General features: G+C 38.5%; 1 protein-coding gene across 4 annotated transcripts; it reads right to left on the reverse strand.

Annotated features, from left to right (window-relative positions):
- Nucleotides 1-2,364: 2,364 nt before the first annotated feature.
- On the reverse strand, nt 2,365-19,707 carry LOC104608518 (camphor resistance CrcB family protein). 4 transcript variants are annotated; one of them, XR_016076487.1, is made up of 8 exons: nt 19,580-19,707; nt 14,768-15,328; nt 14,272-14,349; nt 12,050-12,148; nt 5,805-5,997; nt 3,969-4,393; nt 2,860-3,363; nt 2,365-2,776 (listed from the first exon to the last, which is right to left on the reverse strand). XR_016076487.1 is itself a non-coding variant. In XM_019199621.2 (7 exons), the coding sequence occupies exons 2-7, from the start codon at nt 15,296-15,298 to the stop codon at nt 3,145-3,147; spliced, it is 1,545 nt and encodes a 514-aa protein (XP_019055166.1). In that variant the 5' UTR covers nt 15,299-15,328; nt 19,580-19,707; the 3' UTR covers nt 2,365-3,144. The 4 variants fall into 4 exon arrangements, 3 of the variants coding, with proteins under 3 accessions (XP_019055166.1, XP_010272848.1, XP_019055167.1); XM_019199621.2 differs by having other exon boundaries at nt 2,365-3,363; XM_010274546.3 differs by lacking the exon at nt 19,580-19,707 and adding an exon at nt 15,935-16,082 and having other exon boundaries at nt 2,365-3,363.
- Nucleotides 19,708-19,712: the final 5 nt, after the last annotated feature.

A 19,712-nucleotide genomic window follows, 5' to 3' on the forward strand; every position in this document is an offset into this window, starting at 1 on the left:
GCGTGGAGGTGTACAATGTTTTTTTTCTTTTTGAAAATTGAAAATTAATTCATTAATCAAAGGGTAGATCTATTACAAATAAGCCGAAAGAGAGGTTTTGAGGAGCAGCCTCACTCTTAAGAAGATTGTAATTACATGAAAATATAAAACTCGCCAAAAGAGACACTAAACAATTATAAAGTTGCCCAAAACAAAGAATCTCTATTAACCCCTTGTCTAGCAAGAGTATTAACCATCTCATTAGCTGATCTTCTTACCCATTAGATTTTCATTGTCATATTCCTTATTAACCGAACCACCTTCCTACAACGACTTGGGAATCTTCAATTATCAGCCTTTCTATACCTATTTGACTGGCTAGCTGAATCTCCTGTACAGCAGCTAGTAGCTCTTATTTGGTAGAGTCTCCTAAGCCAACTGGGCCTAAGAATAATGTTAAAACACTTCTGTCCTAATATCTCAAGATTCATATGCTAGAGGGGGCTGCTTCCATCAAAGTTTAGTTTAACAAAATCCTTAGAAGGGGACCAATCTACAACATAACTCTGTTTTGAGGATGAAGTGCTAGCCATTTTTTATCAGTTCCTCCAAAAGTCATCAAAGGAAAAGAGATGAGACAAGTTTGTTGTTCTTAGTTGAAGGACTGCATTCTGAGCTTGAGCATTGGTCATACAATGCGGTTATGGTTCAACAACAGGCTTTTAGAGAAGAGCCCCATACCCAACTTGGAGCAAGCTGGGTTGGGCTTGCACATTGGCAATGCAGACTTTTACTTGGAGCTGGGTTGGGCAGAGGCCCAGTCCAGAACCTTCAGTTACGAAAAACTATGACACTGGAAAGACATGTTACTTTGACCAATCAAAGCACCCCGTGAATTTTGATGACTTTTACTTGGACATTGGCAAATGGCAATGCAGACTTTTAGAGAAGAGTCCCATACCCAACTTGGAGCAAGCTGGGTTGGGCTTGCACATTGGTAATGCAGACTTTTACTTGGAGCTGGGTTGCGCAGAGGCCCAGTCCAGAACCTTCGTTAGGAAAAACTATGACACTGGAAAGACATGGTACTTTGACCAATCAAAGCACCCCGTGAATTTTGATGACTGCACCTACCTGATTGGTCACCTCCTTTGGCTGCAAGTTTTTCAGGTATCATGTCTTTTAGGTATCATATCTTTTCAGTATCTTTTTCTTTTTTTTTCTGAAACTGTATTGTTTTGCATTAAAGATAGTCACAAAAGATAGAAAGAGATACCCCCTTACAGAGGAGTTCAAATCAGCCCCCCACAATACTGCCCCCCACAACGTCCCACAGCACATCCGCGCCATGTATTGGGAACATCTCCCGATGATAATATCCAGAATGATGATGTCATCATTGGGAGATATTCCCAATACACGGCAGGGATGTGCTGTGGGACACTGTGGGGAGCAGTTTTGTGGGAGGCTGATTCGGTCTCCTTACAGAGGACCTGTATAATGGAGAGAGACATCTAAAAGAAAAACCTTTCAAACATCTGTATACAGTGTGCCTTTAATAGTTTTCATAAGGAATTCAAAATCAGAAAAATAACCATAATTTTTCCTTAGAAAAGCTTGCAATTGTGCTGCTCGATCTCAAATATTCTAGCACTTCTTCCCCCCTCCCCCCACCCCAAATAATCCAAACAGCTGCAAGTGTGACATTACACCACTCCTGATTAAATTTTTCAAGCACCAGGCTCCTAAAACCTCTCCTGCCTTCTGGAAAACATCCCTTTACTGCAACGGCTGAAGAATTTTTCATCCTGCCACCGAGATCTATGTATGCATGAATGCATACATTTTAGTAGAGATTTTTCGGTAGTTTGGATCTGACCACCGATAAAAATAACTATAATTTCTTCCTCAGAAAAGCTTGTAATTGTGCTGCTCGATCTCAAATATTCTAGCACTCCTTTCTCCCCAAATAATCCAAAGAGCTGCAAGTGTGACATTACTCCTCTCTTGATTAAATATTTCAAGCACCAGGGTCCTAAAAAATCTCTCCTGCCTTCTGGAAAACATCCCTTTACTGCAACGGCTGAAGAATTTTTCATCCTGCCACAGAGATCTATGTATGCATGAATGTAGACATTTTAGTAGAGATTTTTCGGTAGTTTGGATCTGACCACCGATAAAACCGCTTTTTGCTGGAGGGCACGGTCACGACTGTTGTCATATAGATATTTTAGTAGAGATCTACAGGCAGTATGGACTAGATTGTCAACAAGATTTCCAACATTCAAAACTACCAGCATAGGCCTACAAAATATTTTAGAAGACATTTGCTCCAGATATTCTGAAAAGCCAAGAAAAATTACCAATGTAAATGCATGCTGACGGTTAATAAAAGTATTGATTCATCTGCCAGAAAAAAGGTCCTTTAGGTAACCTGCTTCCTGTTTCATTCATACATCATTTATACCATTGCTAAATTTTAAATCATAGTAACATCCAACTTTACATAGTATGCAAACTAAAATATGGATGGGTGTAGCTGCTCTAGCATATAATTTTTTTTTATTTTCTTATCTTACTTTTGACCTGCATATAAGACTGCTGCCATGTAGATTGCTTTGAATAACAGTGGAAAATTTATACAAAAGATGGAAACATAAATAACACAAGGCATGTCTCATGGTGATCATCCATTATCCACCACCATATATGTATGTGTGCTGAATGATTGCCAGCAAAAGAAACCTCCAGGGTAAGTCCAGTATCCTGTAGCAGGGAAGAGTCTAGTTGATATTATCTGCAGAAAAAATTTGCTTCACTAAAAGCTTTCATTGTTCTCATGCTTTGTGGCCAAAAATGTGGGCAAGTGCATAACTATACCAGGTCCATCAAGCTTGTGTTCCATTGGTGGAATGATTCTCAATTTCTCAAGTATCAGAAGGGATAAATGAACATTGAGCACTAGTGCTTGGATGATTTTGTTAGAGCAAGGGCCCAATATATTCTCCCCTTATGCATTACCACATGAACTTGGAAATGAGTTTGTGGACATATTTAGAGCCTTGTGAACAGCAAACTTTGCAAGACTATCTCCATCTTCTCACACATAGGTGCATGTCCATCCCTGAGGTTTTCACCATGAATGTCTCTCTACTTACTAGTCCACTACTCATAACCATTTGCCCAGACAGGTATAGCATAAATTAGAATCCCTAAGCCAAAAGATGGTAGTATTGTCATCAATGCATATGCATTTGCTCTCCATGGATGCTTGCTCTCTCTCATTGCATTGTACTCAGCAATAAAAGTGGAAACAGTACTTAGACACCCCATAAACCCAAACTGAAGTCCTGTTGCAACTGTTTCACAAGTCTTGCTATCAACCTGCAGAAAACAGAGAAACCTCCTCAGAATCCAAATAATCTTTACTTAGCTGCCACAACTAGTAACAGTATTGTCTAGTGGGAATTGAGATGACAAACATGGCAAAGGTAGAACAATTGGACCACCCTTTAGTACGCCATCCATTATTAACACAAAATTTAGTTTTGGGTTGAAAAGCCAACCATCAACTACAAGGTTCAATGTATGATTTCATAATGAATCATAGAACAAATGTGCAACACTGTAGAATGTGCATTTGGGTTTTGTTTGATTTAGAGTACCAAACACTGTAGAATAAAATCTTTGGATGACAACATAAGAATGCAAGTTTGAGTCTGAGAGTGGGGACTTTGTGCAGAAAATGCCAAAAGTTAGGTCTATCCAGTCAACCCTCTCAACACCTGAGATAGCTAGGATTAATATTGGGAAGTGGCCTTTTCAATACAGAGTGCTGTAAGTTTAGAGAGGACAGAAATTGAAATTATGGCCATGCTGAAAAATTATGTGCTGCATATATCCCAATGAGCAGACAATTGTTCATAAAAGCAAAAGAAATCCCTGTTGCATGATATGTGCAAGCCATTATGATGTTATTGAAACCTTACCGCTTTCTTCACTGTTGCAAGTGCTGCCATAATAAAAGCTGCAGAAACATTTGCAATTAGAGTTCCAAAAGGGACCCACTTCAATAAACCCTTCTTTCCTAACCCTCTTCCATTAAGACGGGCTAAGAACCATCTGGCCCACACACCAGGAGGTGCAACCAAGCAAGCTAACCACAGCTCAGCACCCTTGTTATCATCATCAAACCTTTTTCTCACCAATGCTCCACTAACACCCCACAACAAGCCAACCATCAGTACCAACACCATAAGAACTGCCAAATGCCGTTTGCAGCTGTCCACCCTCCAGGTTTTTTCTGAGTTAGTGATGTCACTTGAAGATCCTCTTCTGAGTTTCTTGAGTAGCTTCCTGAAATCTCTGGCAGTATCAACCCCTAGAATGATAGATTGAGCAGCAAGAAGCATGCCTGCCATGAAGGACATGAAAATTGAGAATGCTCCCATAATGAATGGCCTTACTAAAAATACTAGCAACATAATATGACAATACAGGTAGTATGGACTACTACAGTGTAAAAGTGATGCAAATGATATGATGGTCATTGATCTGGACCAAACAAATGAAAGAGCTCTTTGACTAGAAGTAGCATGAAGTATGCACTGATTTTATGCTGTTAATAATCTAAGCGCATATCTAAGGAATTGTAAAGCTACCAAAAAGGCCCACATGCAGAAGGTAATTGTATGGTTTTGTTCATTGGTCTGTATTGCACAATGTTGTTGCCTAACTAGACAACAATTCAACCAATTCAACAAGAAAAAGTCGGTATTTTAAAAGTTCAAGGTGCAAAAAAATGCACAAGAGCCATTTTGTGCCCGAGGCAAGAAGCGCAAGACGAGGCACACATTTTTTGAGCAAGGCACAAAAATGCAAAAAAAATAAAAAAAAATGCACTATTAAAAATGTTAAACACATTATTAGTTAAAAATATAAACTTAAATTTTAAAATAAATGTTTGAAAAAAAAACCTATTAAATTAAAATACATAAACATAACATGTAAAACATATTTAAAATAAAAGTTTAAAAATAAAATCAAGCATAACACATAAAACGTATTCAAGCATTTAAACTCTTAATCTCTTCAATTTTTTCCCAGTTGCATTACTTCAAATAGCTAATGTGATGTTAAACATTATGCATTCCTAATTCTATGAGCCACCTTTGTACCAAGCCACTCAATAAAAGCCCAAACAAGACCATATCAGAGTCTGAAATTCTTAATCCCTATAAAAAATGGTTTTATATCTTTGAGTACCTTTTTAAAATATCTTTTATTAGGATGAATGAATGAGCAACATTAGCAAATATGGGGTTCTCTCTGCTCTGGTAACATTTTTTTATAGGGATTAAGAATTTAAGACCTTGATATGCACTTGTTTGGGCTTGCCTTGAGGGGCTCCGTTAGGGGTCTAGGGGTGGAGCCCCCAGCCCAGCTTCTAAGCATTAAAAAAAAAAACCAGAAAAAAAAATGCACAAATTTTCAAACGGTGTGCACCTGGGCTGAAGCGCAAGGCACACCAGGCGTATGCCATTTGAAAGTGCTGCACTTGGGACCTAGGCAAGGCGCTTACGCTAAAATTTGTCTCACCTATGCACCTAGGCACGCCTTTTAAATCACTGGAAAAAGCACCATGGAGCAATCGAACCCAACCCCCTATACAACACCACACAACACCCCCCCCCCCCCGAAAAAAAAAAATGAAAAAGAGATTGAAAAAGAAAGGAAGAAAGAAGGGGGAGACAAAAGAAAAGGAATGGAGTTTAAGTTTATAGTAGTAATTTTACTTTCAAATAATCCTCTAAATGAAATATTACCTAGTAGAAAGCCAACAACACAGAACACCCAATGACCTTTAACACTAAGATCAAGCATTTTCTGGTTCCAGCCACTGAAAGTTGTGAGGCTTCCCAAGTATCCTGTTGTCAATCCAATTGCCAAAAGATCGGATACATTGCATATGTCTCCTTTGAAAACCACACCTAACCATCCCATCAAGAAAGAACCTACCTACAATAGCACACATCATAATTTTGAGGGAATAATCTTGAGAAACATATGAAAATGCATAAGCCTCCAATCAAGTGTTGATGAAAAAAAGATGGCTAGGGATAATAATCTTACTTATATGTTTAACACATTAATGCTGCATTTGGCATTCCTTATTTTAAGGACTAATCTCCTTTTTGAAGTTAAAATGCCCCTATGAACACTGAGTTTTTAACTGCAAAAAGGCGATAAATCCTTAAAATAAGGAATGGCAAATGCAGTCTAAGTATGAATTGAAGATATTACATCCCTTCATGATTTTAATGGGAAAAACATGGAGGTATGAGGGCCATACTAATTTTGGACATTGGATCATTTTTGTTAAAAGCATATATAATTATTGTTAGAGTTAGCCGAATAAGGGTAGATTAGTCAACTCACCTTGGTTAAGTTATGAGCTTATGTGGCAGTCTTATTAGAGGTTCTCTGTCCCATACTTAAGTAGGGGCAGTTTAGTCCTTGTACATTTAATTAGAGCCTAATCACTATTAAGAGGTCGACTGATAGGGTTTAGCTATCAGGTTCGACAGTTCTTTCATCTTCTTCTTCTTCTCCTCTTCTTCGTCTTCTCCTTCTCTTTCTTCTTCTCCTTACTGGTTCGGACTACTGTAGCAACAGTAGAAACATGGTATCAGAGCCCGGTTCGTGACCTGTTTCAGTTCGTGACAACTTCAGTTCGTGCTTCAGTTCTCTCCTTTTCTTCTCTGGGCTGTCAATGGAGAAAAGTGGTTCGTCCTAGGCCTGAAACATCTCAGCTCTTTTTTTTTCTGGTGCATAGAACCTCCTTTCCTAAGAAAACAACTTCAGCAGTGAATGGTTGGCTGAAGCTCTCAAACGAAGGTTGGTTATCTCTTCTCTTTGTGTTGTTGGTATTTCTGGGTTGAAAATCTTCAAGAACTTGAGAAGACTGATCAGAACCTAGAGAACTAGATTGGTTGTTGCCCTAGTTCTTGGAAAAATTCCAAGAACAGGCTGTGTTTACAGTGACCAAATGGTGTAAGGGCTGCTGCTGGTGGCCGAATGGTGTAGGGGCTACTGTAGGTGGCCGAATGGTGCAAGGTGTAATGCAATGGTACTAGTTGAGTTCTTGTTGGTCTTGTGGTGCTCTCTAAAAAGCGTTAAAGCAGGTCTGTATTGTGTGTGACAGCTATGGCTGTGTGGTGGTGCTTGTGATGCACAAACTCTGTTGAGTAGTTGTAAGAGAGCTTGCATGTGGTTAGTAAGTGCTGAATTAATGTCGGTGTAGTCTGTGTTTTTTGTGAAATCAGTAGTGGTGTGGATAAGAACAAAGGCGTGTGTATCTATCATTGTGTTTAGGGACTGCTGTAGGTTTTGGAACATCAAACTCTTGACAACAGCACTTAGTTGGTGATTGGGAATTCAGATTAGAGGCAGCATTGAAAGAGTATCATGGCAGCAATGGGAGATGGCTGTAGTGATCAGAAACCTAGTGTAGTGGTTTCCTCTGACTATTTAGGTGTACAGATGACCTCAATTAAACTGAATGGTGAGAACTATGTTCCATGGGCCAAGTCGGTGGAAGTTTTTCTCAAGGCAAAGAGAAAAGTGAAGCATGTGAAAGAAGATAAACCACCGAATGACTCTCCAGGGTTTGATGATTGGGAACAGGAGGATGCTCAAATCATGACATGGCTATGGAACAGTATGGAACCCAAAATAAGTGCCAACTTCATGTTCTTAGATTTAGCTAAGGACATATGGGAACATGCCAAGAAGCTGTATTCTGGGCAAGATAATACTACAACGGTATATCAGCTCTATCAGGAGTACTTTGGTCTGCAACAAGGAAATAAAACCCTAGAAGAGTACTATGCCAGTATGAAGAACCTCAGAAATGAACTCAATGTCTATCATCCTCTCACTCCAGATGTTAAGGTTCAGCAACAACAAAGGGAACAACTAGATATCACAAGGTTCTTAGTGGGGTTGAAATCAGAGTATGAACTAGTTAGGGCCCAAATATTGGGGGGCTCTACCCTTCCTACACTTGAGGAAGTGTTTGCTCGGCTTCGCAGGATTTCTTTGGAACAGACAGAGAATGCCACACAGTCTAATAGATCAGCTTTTGTGACAGCCAGAGGAGGTGGACGTGGTACGAAAGGAGGAGGACATGCCTCCCGAGGAGGTCGTGGTGGTTCCATATTTGGCCGTGGTGGTGGTCGTGACTCAGGGGGAGGCCGTGGCAAAGAAAAAGGCAGCTCTACAAGGAAGTGTACCCATTGTGGCAGGGAAGGACATTCGGTAAATTTCTGTTATGATCTCCATGGCCGCCCTCCCTCTAAATGGGCCAATCATGCTGTTGCTGGTGGGGTTGATGTCAGTGATAATCAACAGGCAGACCTAACTCCTTCCACATCTACATTTGTTTCCGGAAGGGAGATGGTGAGTGTACCGCGTGACGAGTATGAGCGGTTCCTTCAGTCCACTTCACAGCACACTGCTGCTACTCTTGCCCACTCGGGTATAGCTTGCCTGTCATCTAAAACCTCTCCTTGGATTATTGACTCTGGAGCCTCTGATCACATGACCGGGACTCCAGGTGTGTTCTCTTCTCTCTCTGAAACTTTCACATCTCAAACTGTTACCCTTGCCAATGGTTCCTCCTCTCCCATCTGTGGTGTTGGCAATGTTGACATGGCTTCTCTTTCTTTATCATCTGTTCTATATGTCCCTATGTTTCCATTCAATCTTATGTCTGTTAGTAAATTAACCAAGACTCTTAACTGTTCTGTTACTTTTTTCCCTTCCTCTTGTGTTTTTCAAGATCTCAGGACGGGGAAGAAGATTGGTGGGGGGCATGAAGCTGGTGGATTGTATTATCTTAACGGTGGTGGATCGTCATCTGCACTTTAGACTTCACTCACTCCTCTACAGTGGCATTGTCGACTGGGACATCCTTCTCTCAAGGCACTCAAGATACTAGTTCCGTCTTTGAGTCAATTGTCAGTGTTACAGTGTGAGTCGTGTCAGTTTGGGAAACATCGTCGTGTTTCCTTCAGTCCTAGAGTTGAAAGTCATATGTTGAGTCATTTTGCTTTGGTTCATTTAGATGTTTGGGGCCCGATCAAAATAGAGTCTTATAATGGTTACAAGTATTTTGTTACTTTTATTGACGATTGTTCAAGAATGACATGGATTTATTTAATGAAAGAAATGAGTGAATTATTTTCCATTTTTCAAAAATTCCATGCTGAAATACGTACACAATTTAGTGTTCCAATCAAAGTTCTTCGTTCAGATAATGGTCGTGAATATTTTCTTACTTCCTTTCAACAGTAAAGAACAGCATGGCATCATTCATGAAACTTCATGTGCATCCACTCCTCAACAAAATGGGGTGGCTGAACGGAAGAACCGTCATCTCCTTGAAACGGCTCGGTCTATTCTTCATCATATGAGTGTTCCTAAACAGTTTTGGAGTGATGTTGTACTTACTGCGTGTTTCCTCATTAATCGGATGCCCTCTTTTATTCTTCATGGTCGGTCTCCCTTCTCTATCTTGTTCCCCACCTTGTCTCCCTTTCCATTAACACCTCGTATCTTTGGCTGTGTGTGCTTTGTTCACAATCTGAGTCCTGGAATAGACAAGTTGGATGCATGATCCATTAAGTGTGTCTTTCTTGGCTACTCTCAGACTCAAAAAGGGTACAAGTGTTACAATCCCATTACTCAGAAGTGCTATGTCTGTCCTGATGTCACCTTTTTTGAGTTTGTTCCCTTCTTCTCAAAAACTGAAGCATCTTCGTCTCCACCTTTACTTCCTCTTCCTCTTCCGGTCAGTGATCCCGTTTCGGGTGTTCCTATTGGAGTTGACTCGTCACCTCATCCAGTGCAGATCCCTACTAAACGACCACCAATTCGGCAAGTGTATACACGTCGAACGACACCGACCCCTCCTCCAGCTTCTACCTTGTCCGCGGATCCTATCGTTGCTCCTGTTGCTGAACCCTCAGGACTTGATCTACCCATTGCCTTACGGAAAGGTAAACGTAGTTCTACTCTCCATCCCATTTCCAATTTTGTTTCAATATCTCGCCTTTCCGCCTCACATCGCCAGTTTGTTTCACTATTGTCATCTACTTCCATACCTAATATGTCCAAGAGCCTCTTAGTTCACTTAGGTGGAGGCAGGCAATGGAGGAGGAACTCTTTGCTCTTCAGCATACTCACACGTGGGAGCTCACTACTCTTCCTCCTGGTAAGTATGTTGTGGGTTGTAAATGGGTGTATACTGTTAAATACTTGCCAGATGGTAGTGTGGAGCGTCTAAAAGCCAGACTTGTTGCTAAAGGTTATTCACAGTTGTATGGAGTGGACTATATGGAGACCTTCTCTCCAGTGGCTAAGATTAGCTCTGTCCGTGTGTTAATTTCCCTGGCAGTTATGTATGATTGGCCTCTATTTCAACTTGACATAAAAAATGCCTTCCTTCATGGTGACCTTATAGAGGAGGTATATATGGAGCAACCACCTGGGTTTGTTGCTCAGGGGGAGGCTGGTAAGGTGTGCAGACTTTAAAAGGCAATTTATGGGTTGAAACAACCACCTCGTGCTTGGTTCGGGAAGTTTAGTGAAGTGGTGAAGAATTTTGGAATGAAACAATGCCAGGTTGATCACTCAGTGTTCAGCTATGACTCAGAAGCTGGAAAGATTTTATTAGTGGTCTATGTGGATGATATTGTCATAACTGGTAGTGACAAATTGAGGATCGACAAACTAAAGGTCTTTCTGCAAAATCATTTTCAAACAAAAGACCTTGGGACATTGAAGTATTTCTTGGGTATAGAAGTTGCTAGATCAAGACAAGGTGTAAACCTGTGCCAAAGAAAATATGTTCTCGATCTATTGGACGAAACAGGACTATTAGGTACAAAACCGGCTGAGACTCCTATGGAACCAAATGTTAAGTTGAGCAGTGATACAGGGGAAATATTTGATGATCCTGGAAGGTATAGACGACTAGTGGGGAAGCTGAACTATTTGACTATCACGAGACCAGACATCTCCTTTGCAGTTAGTGTGGTGAGCCAATTTATGCAGAACCCTCGTATATCTCACTGGGATGCAGTTCTTAGAATTGTAAGATATTTGAAGGGAGCTCCGGGCCGTGGGCTATTGTATAAACCAGGAGGAAAACTTGAAGTAGTTGGGTACACGGATGCAGATTGGGCGGGCTCTGTGTCTGATAGAAGATCTACTACAGGTTACTGCACATTTCTTGGAGGAAATCTTGTGACGTGGAAAAGTAAAAAGTAGACGGTTGTGGCTAGAAGCAGTGCTAAAGCCGAGTACAGAGCCATGGCACACACTACATGTGAATTAGTGTGGTTGAGGAATCTCCTACAAGAAATCGGGTTCCACATGGATAAACCTATGAAGTTGTACCGTGGCAATCAAGCTGCGTTCCATATCTCATCCAACCCTGTTTTTCATGAGAGAACAAAGCACATAGAGATTGATTGCCACTTTGTGAGGGAGAAGGTTCTTACTGGAGAGATAAGCACAGAACATGTAGGCTCAGGTGATCAGTGGGCAGATTTGTTTACAAAAGCCTTAAGCTCAGGGAGAGTGAACTATATATGTAACAAGCTGGGATTATATGATATATATTCTCCAGCTTGAGGGGGAGTGTTAGAGTTAGCCGAATAAGGGTAGATTAGTCAACTCACCTTGGTTAAGTTATGAGCTTATGTGGCAGTCTTATTAGAGGTTCTCTGTCCCGTACTTAAGTAGGGGTAGTTTAGTCCTTGTACATTTAATTAGAGCCTAATCACTATTAAGAGGTCGACTGATAGGGTTTAGCTATCAGGTTCGACAGTTCTTTCATCTTCTTCTTCTTCTCCTCTTCTTCTTCTTCTTCTTCTCCTTCTCTTTCTTCTTCTCCTTACTGGTTCGGACTACTGTAGCAACAGTAGAAACAATTATGTTTTCAGGTCTTTATGTGTGTGTGTTTGAGAGAGAGAGAGAGAGAAAGAGAGAGAGAGAGAGAGACCATATTAGAAGGAAGATCAAGGTAGATAAAACTTTGATCACTTGTGACACCTGCAACACTGGGACCAAAGAGCTTTTGCAGTAAATACCTTGTCAGCACCTGCCATATGTTTTGCAAATGCAAGATGAGTAAATATAGAAGCTTCTATACTGAATTGAAAACTTAAGTAACAGATAAGTGGAAGAACTAGAGAACTGTAAAGTTAAAAGAACTAAAACATGGAACTAGCTAATGGCTACAGGTGTCCCAAGAACACCTAAATGCACCTTCTTGGGCTGTCATCAAAACCATATAGAGAGTCTATTCCATAAAGAAAATGCCTAAATGAACCTTCTTGAGCTGTAATCAAAACTATCTAGAGTCTTTTCTATAAAGAAAATGTCTCAGCATGAACAAGGCAGGGAAAGGGAAATTTGGCAAGGATGACTAACATGCATTCCTCTTTCTTGTGAAAATAAATCTATGCCTTACTATGATGCATTCAGCCTTCTAAAATACTGAAGCAGGTAATGTTGAATTAATTCAACCATCAATGCATCAATTGTTCATTAAGAAGAAAATAAGTAGTTATTAGCAATGCAAAGCAAATATATGCCTTAGAATGTCATGTCCAGTTTTCTAACCTGATAGTACTACATAGATTTAACACAACATCAATTGTTCACTAGGAAAAGATAAGGAACTTCTTTTTTATCGGAATAGGCACTTACTTTTCCTTATATATTGATGATATGATCAATAGAAATGAAAATATAGTACAAGAAAAGAAATTCTATATATTAGTGGCTAACACTAAATTGGATAAAATAACTTGAGCTTAACAAAAAGCAAGTTAGCACCAAGTAATCAACTACATGCTCTATCTAAGGATGTCAACCAGTGACAAATGGAATGTATTAATATGGTGGTTAAGAGCCTTTATTATGCCAAGTTGGAAGATAAATTATATGTACTACTATAGCTGTTACAAATTAACAGGGCATTGGATCAGCATGAACTGTATCAAGTACAACTTAGGTGGAACCTTGTTGAGATGGTTACTTTTTTATCAATAGGTAACTAATAAGTTATTAATTCAATCAACAAGGAAAGCCTTTACACTCATAAAGTGCAAACAACACTTTAGAGACACTATGTTCATTATAAAGAAGCCCAGAACATCCCTGCCCTATTTACTCCCTGTTTAGCAAGAATATCTGCCAAACCATATGCTGCATCTAAACCAATTTGAAGCTGACTCCCCAATTCATTTGCTAGGTGTCTCACCTCTCTCATAGCAAGCTCAAATGGTCACTTTGCATCACTCTCAAAACAGAGACGTGGGATCAACCCCACAGAATTGCCAGCTCTCCACAGTATAGCTAATGGGCTTCACATGCATCCTACACTGCCCCATCTCGGAGTCCCTACTAACCTCTAGTGATGGACTTACCTGACTGACTATTAAGATACCCAAAAAAGAATACAAGTTAGGTTGTTTTTGGTACCATTGTTGTTTCAACCAGAAATGTTTTGGGTTCTCAGCCTCAAATAACAGGGTAGGAGGTCCTACAAATTTATTTATTGATAAATAAATCAACAAATTACATCATGATCAGGAAACCCCAATAGGACAGTTAGCCTCAGCTAACCTCCTCAGAAGGACAAAACAAACTCCTCTAGACATCTTGTTGTCTACCCAGAAAAGAATAAGCAAGAAATCAGAAAGAGAAAAACCCTTGCTTTTAAAGTAAACAACAGAGAGACAAATCACTTAGAAGAAGAAATATGAGATGGGTGAAAGAGAAAATTCCTGGCAACAACCAGAATTAACCAAACCAACTTTGTCACATCAAATAAATTCCTTTTCAATTACAATGGCTCTATTTTGTAATCTCAACAAAAGAACTCGGATGTCCATCTTGTCCATATCTAGAAGTTTAATTTTTATAAAGTGCATAACCAAATAAACTCTTCTCATTACATACAAATCATGTCAGTTTACTCAGGGTTAGTGTGTGTGAGAATTCATATCCATGTCTAAAGCCGACGCTTGTTTTCCTGCCTAACTTCAGAATTCAAACTAACAAAGAACCAAATATGCCATGTCAAAAATTGGATCCATACAACACACAGTAATCCAAATTTCAAAATTGTAAGTGTCTATGTCTGAACATTAGGATACTCTTTCTCGCATATATACTAGGAAACCAAACAAATTTCCACCAAATTTGGCATATTACCCCAAGTATTCCGAAGAAGGCTAAATGAGCAAGGCATGAAATATACTCCAATAACAGGGGCAGCTGTTTCTGGTCATTCTGCAATTACAAATTCCAAATCAATAAACTGCATGTCTTGTATCAAGAAAACATGAAGCATTTACAATACTAAAACCTTTAGCACATAATGAATAACTGTTTTGGTCTTTCTTCAGAGAACTATAAACTCAAGCAAGAAACTATGGAACTCATCCATTTAGGATTAGATGTAGTAGACTAGGAGAAAGTTAAGGATAAATTTCTGTATTAGGATTTATATAAGTTCAAGCAATTGGAAATTAAATTGTTGATAATGCTCAAATAGTTTCAACCATGGCCAGACTATTTACCGCTTTTAGTCTAATTCATTACTATCTGAATTCTCGAAAACATGTCAGTGCACCTTAAAAATTCACGTCTCATGTAAAATTAAAAAAAAAAAAAAATACATAAGAGATTGAATCTACTAGGAAGTGACCTTGTAGCCCGATGCCTGACTTTGATTTTTGTCTCCAGAGTGGATAATTGCATCTGTTGAGAGGGGAGATATAATCTCAGATGGAAGTGGAGAAACAGGGGATTTGGCATCTGGCGAAATACCATCACGAACGCAAAAGCCATAAGACTGTAACATAACATCATCTTCAGGAATTGATCCAACTCCATTCTCCAGACGTAATGAATTATCATCCAATGAGAACCGGAAGCTACTATTCTCACTATATCTATTGCTGTGAAGTGCTCGGTCCCCAATATCTCCAGCCTGTGACATGGTTTCGCTTTCAAGGTCATCAGATACTTGTACAAACCCACGTGAAAGACTGAGGGAGTGCCTTCTCTGCAAAGAACCAATACCACTTATCTGACCGCACGACCCACCTCCTTGTCTCGGTCCATTTCCATTCATCCCATTGTAGTCCCTTCTATCCAGACTGAGACTTCTAAAAGATTTCCGATCGAACATATTTCTCTGACATACATTTTCATTATGGGAATCACTACGCTTCATTGTTCCTGAATGAATTCCGAAAAAGAAAAGCTGCAAGAAGAAGAATGAACCGATTGTTTAATTCAAGCACCCAGATCATAAAATGATAAAATGATGACGATGATGATAAATTGATAATGAATGTGCATTCAGTAATGACTGTCTGATGAGCTGGTTTATTCAAAAACAAATAGGAAAGATAGAACCAAACCATGTCAATTCTAAACCAACTCACATGTAATTTTCTCGGAATTCAAAGGTGTAACCAATATTCAACTAGTCAAGACAAAATAATAATACATGACAATGGGCACAGCAAGATTAAACCAGACGGAAAAAAACAATTAATGCATCAATTATTTCGACGTGGGCCTCACCTAAAAACAACATATCACGATTAAAATAATAATAAAAAACCTATCAATTTAAACATCAGTATTCCCTAGACAGAGAAATGGACAGACATTTTCGGTTTTCTGAACAAAAAACTAAAAAAATGATAAACATAAAGTCCGTTAGACTTGCGAATAGGCGGAACAGCCAGAAATTAAAAATTCTCTTTGTTTCAAACTTCAACCTAAGGAAAGGGGAAACTTCTCAAATTCTCTGTGTCGGCTAATATGAAGCAAGTCTGTAGTCCGAGAAGAACTGAAGTACCTTGGATTTCCAATAATTTCAAGAAAATCGTACGACCAAAAAGATCAAAATGCAATAGAAGAGGTTAGCAGAGACAGAAAATGAACAATGACCGATGAGAGTTTAGCAATTTTGACTGGGAAAGCACCTGCAGTTGGCTTTCTTGTCGTACTCGCCAAACCTGGCCTTATAACACGCTTAACATTATTCAAAGTTTCTCAGTCCTACAAATTCACTGTGAATCCATTCAAACAACAATGATAGCCTTGCATTGGGAATATCTGCCCATGAAATAAAACACATACATGTTCTTATTGGCATATGGTTTTCGAGTTGGACTGTTAAGTCCTACAAACTCACTGTGAGTCCAAATCTGCTGGCCACATCCACGCAGCAGATGTTTCCCATTTGTGGCTGTGTTTTGTCGCCAGCGATGTCCGTACGAGACACCCTGTGTGAGGAGCAGATTCGATTTCGATACGTAATTGGATTTGATCCTCACAAAACCGTCCTCACAGTTAATATCTTCGTATTTTATTCATGAGGAAATATTTCGATTTGGCTTGTTAGTTGTTACATCGTGTTCTTATCACTTGTCACTTGTCAGGCTTCTGAGAGGTTGTAAGTTTGTAACCGAGTCCGAATTTCCTCCCAATACAAATAAATCAGGTTGAAACGTTTCCCGACTCGCTATAATAAACTTGGTATTGGAAGGGGTTTTATTGGCATCGGTTGGTTCTCGGCTTACAAGTCTCGAATCTCAAATCAAAATATTATCGGCACCATCAACAGTGGTCAACTGGTGTCTCCTCCAGGTAATTAGGCAATAAACATATCTCGAAATTAAATTGAAATATAGTTTTTATATTATACAAATTTAATAATTAATTAAGACAGAAAACCGTTAAACATAAAAAATAAAACTATAATTGTTTTGACTTTCTTTATAATAGTCGGTGTCGCGTGATTCATGATGCAGCAAAACGGCAAAGCCTTTCTGGGGGTTTAGGCTATGTTCAGTGGTTCAATAAAATACGCGCAAGGATGATTCAATTCATTGGGCCCCATTCTATATTGTGGTATGATAGTATGTATATTTTATCTTATAAAATTTTGAATAAAATATTTTAATAAGTTATTGTAGAATTATAGAAAATTGATTGTATCCATCGTGAATCAGTTCAATTTACAAGACTTAAAATATTTTAATATTTTTTTTGCAAAATCATAGAAAATTGATTGTATCCATCGTGGACCAGTTCAGTCTATAATATTTAAGTGTAGATAATATTTTGCAATATGATCAAATTCCAAGATTTGAAATTTTGCAATATATCAATTCCTATCGGCTGACACATTATGTTTTATTAAGGATCCGATATAAGGAACATATAGAATTTATATGTTCTATTTTTTTTTTTTTTTGTTAGCATTGGGCCAATACGGACATGTATCGAATTGATGCGATGCTAATTTTCATTCATAAATCCCTATTAGAGGTGCAAATGGATAGGGTCATGATCCGATTTGAGATCTGATCTTATTTAGTCAAATCGGATCCTGTGATCCGATCAAAATTGCATCGGATTTGGATCACCCCTATCCAATCCAATGTGTTATATATTTATAAATATAAATATATATAATACATATATATATATATATATTATTTATTTATTTATATTGTATTTTTATAAATTTGTTATATTATTTATTTTTTATAAAAAACATGTATATATGATGAAAATGATTAAAAAATATCTGTATTTTTTTATTTTTTCTTTATTTAAATTGGTATAGTTTATTTTTTTCTTTTAATAATTTATTAATTAAAAAAAACAAGTTGGATCAAATTAGGTCCAAAGATCCAGTACGATTCAAATTCAAATTGACTCCAATTAGATCATAGATCCGTTTCAAATGTACCCTAATTCGAATCCAATCCGATCATTTGCATCCCTAATCCCTACCCTCCTCTTCTCCCCCCCCCCCCCCCCTCCCTTTCTATCACCCACTTTCTATGTTCTCCCTCTCACCCCATCCCCACACCAATGCTTACAGATGTCAACAGTATTTGAATATCCGATTTTAAATGAGAGTTTCAACATAATTGAATCTGATTTTGAATGAGAGGTTCAACATATTCGAATCAAATTCACATAATTTGAATGTTATAATTGATCGAATTCAGATATTTATTCATATTAATTAACTAATTGGATTCAAATTCGGATATGATCTTATTCAATTTAATAAATATCCGAATTCAACTGATTATTTAATTCTTATATAAAATATTTAAATATTTTATATAATTTATAAATAATAATTAAATTATATAAATAATTTATATATCTAAAATATTTAATTGATCGATATTCGAATTCAATCTGTTTACACCCTACCAACGCTTGTTTCTCAGTTTCTCACCATCCTCACTGTTGTCGGTGCTCTAGCCAACCTCAATAGAGAGATATAAGGGATACTGTTTCATCTTTTTTTATCTACTATTCTTCTTTCACTATAAGTTTTGGTAAATCCCTACAGCTAAAAGGTTTGGTAAATCTCTTGACTATCTACCGTTCCACTTGAACTGTAAGGTAGTAGATTCAACATTCAAGCAACCCTCAGAATTAAAAATGGATGGGCAAATCGAAGTACATCCGAAATCTTATATAAGCAAATAAAACTTAGATATATAGTTATAAGGCCAAAGCGTTGGATAATTTAAAAACATGTCCAAAACATGAGCACCATAGAAATGTGTAGAGATGGAATGGAAAAAAAAACTAAAGGCTTTTCTTGAGCCTATCTATTTTCACGCAAAATTACGGGAGTGTGTGCGTTAATTTTGTAAGAAGCGAGAATCATAGAATCTTGCCTCCGGAACTGATTTCTCATCCGGTAATGAGAAACACCTCATATTCGTATCCAAAAATGTTTCTCATCTTAAGAATCCAGTGAATCACTTAATGATTCTGTGGAGTGATGCCAAACATAGCCTAGAGAGGTTTAGGTGGGGTCATGTTGGCCAAGGTCACAACCATGACCCAACCCGAAGTTAAGTTAGATACAAGTCATACAACCTTAAACTTCAAATTTGGATTGGACCCGAATTGGCTTCCGGTTAACCCGACCTAAGTTGCACGTGCACCCTTAGTGTCAGTGGGCGAAGAGGAGTTTCAAAAACCAGCTGTTTAAGAGAAATACTTCAAGTGGCGGGGTTTCAAAAACCAGGAGTAGAGTCGGATTCCCGGCTCAGACGTCTTGACAAGGAAGGGCTTTTTGCCGGAGAGATAGAGTCCCTCTCCGTTCGCCAAGAAAAGCACGGAAAAGATACAAATAAAATCTCCAATGAATCGTCCGCCACTAACCCAACAAATCCACCAAAAAGCGAAAAGAAACAAACTAAAACTCGATACATATCAAATAAAATAAGTGGGCTTTGTCTGTTCTCCTCCAATCACCCGTTTTCCTAGAACACCCCAAAACCTAGAAAAAGAATTCGAGAAAAAAGACGTAAAGTTCCTCATCCCCAATCATGAAATGTTATAAATTTCACCCGATTTCTATCTCAGTGGCAACATATTTTTGGATTGAATTAAAATAATCATATCTAAACATGCATCAGATAAGATAAGAAAGGAGAGGAGGAAAAGAGCGCACCAGATAATCGATACTCAATATCACACCAGTTGGGACTGGGGAGCCGCAGGCAACGAGGAGCACCAGTGACACCACCGCTTTAGGAGGTCAGCTTGCTCGTTTATGGAGAGAGCGAAAGAGTCCTGCTATACGC

This window comes from Nelumbo nucifera, chromosome 5 (assembly GCF_055504915.1).
Source record: "Nelumbo nucifera cultivar China Antique chromosome 5, China Antique-T2T, whole genome shotgun sequence".
In the NCBI taxonomy this organism is placed as follows: Eukaryota; Viridiplantae; Streptophyta; class Magnoliopsida; order Proteales; family Nelumbonaceae; genus Nelumbo; species Nelumbo nucifera.

Coding starts and splice junctions, on each gene's coding strand:
- LOC104608518 (XM_019199621.2), bottom strand. CDS start 15,298: ATGAAGCGTAGTGATTCCCATAATGAAAATGTATGTCAGAGAAATATG. Junction 12,149..14,271: donor CCTTCTTCGGAATACTTGGG/GTAATATGCCAA, acceptor AACATATGGCAG/GTGCTGACAAGGTATTTACT. Junction 3,364..3,968: donor TTGCAACAGTGAAGAAAGCG/GTAAGGTTTCAA, acceptor TGTTTTCTGCAG/GTTGATAGCAAGACTTGTGA.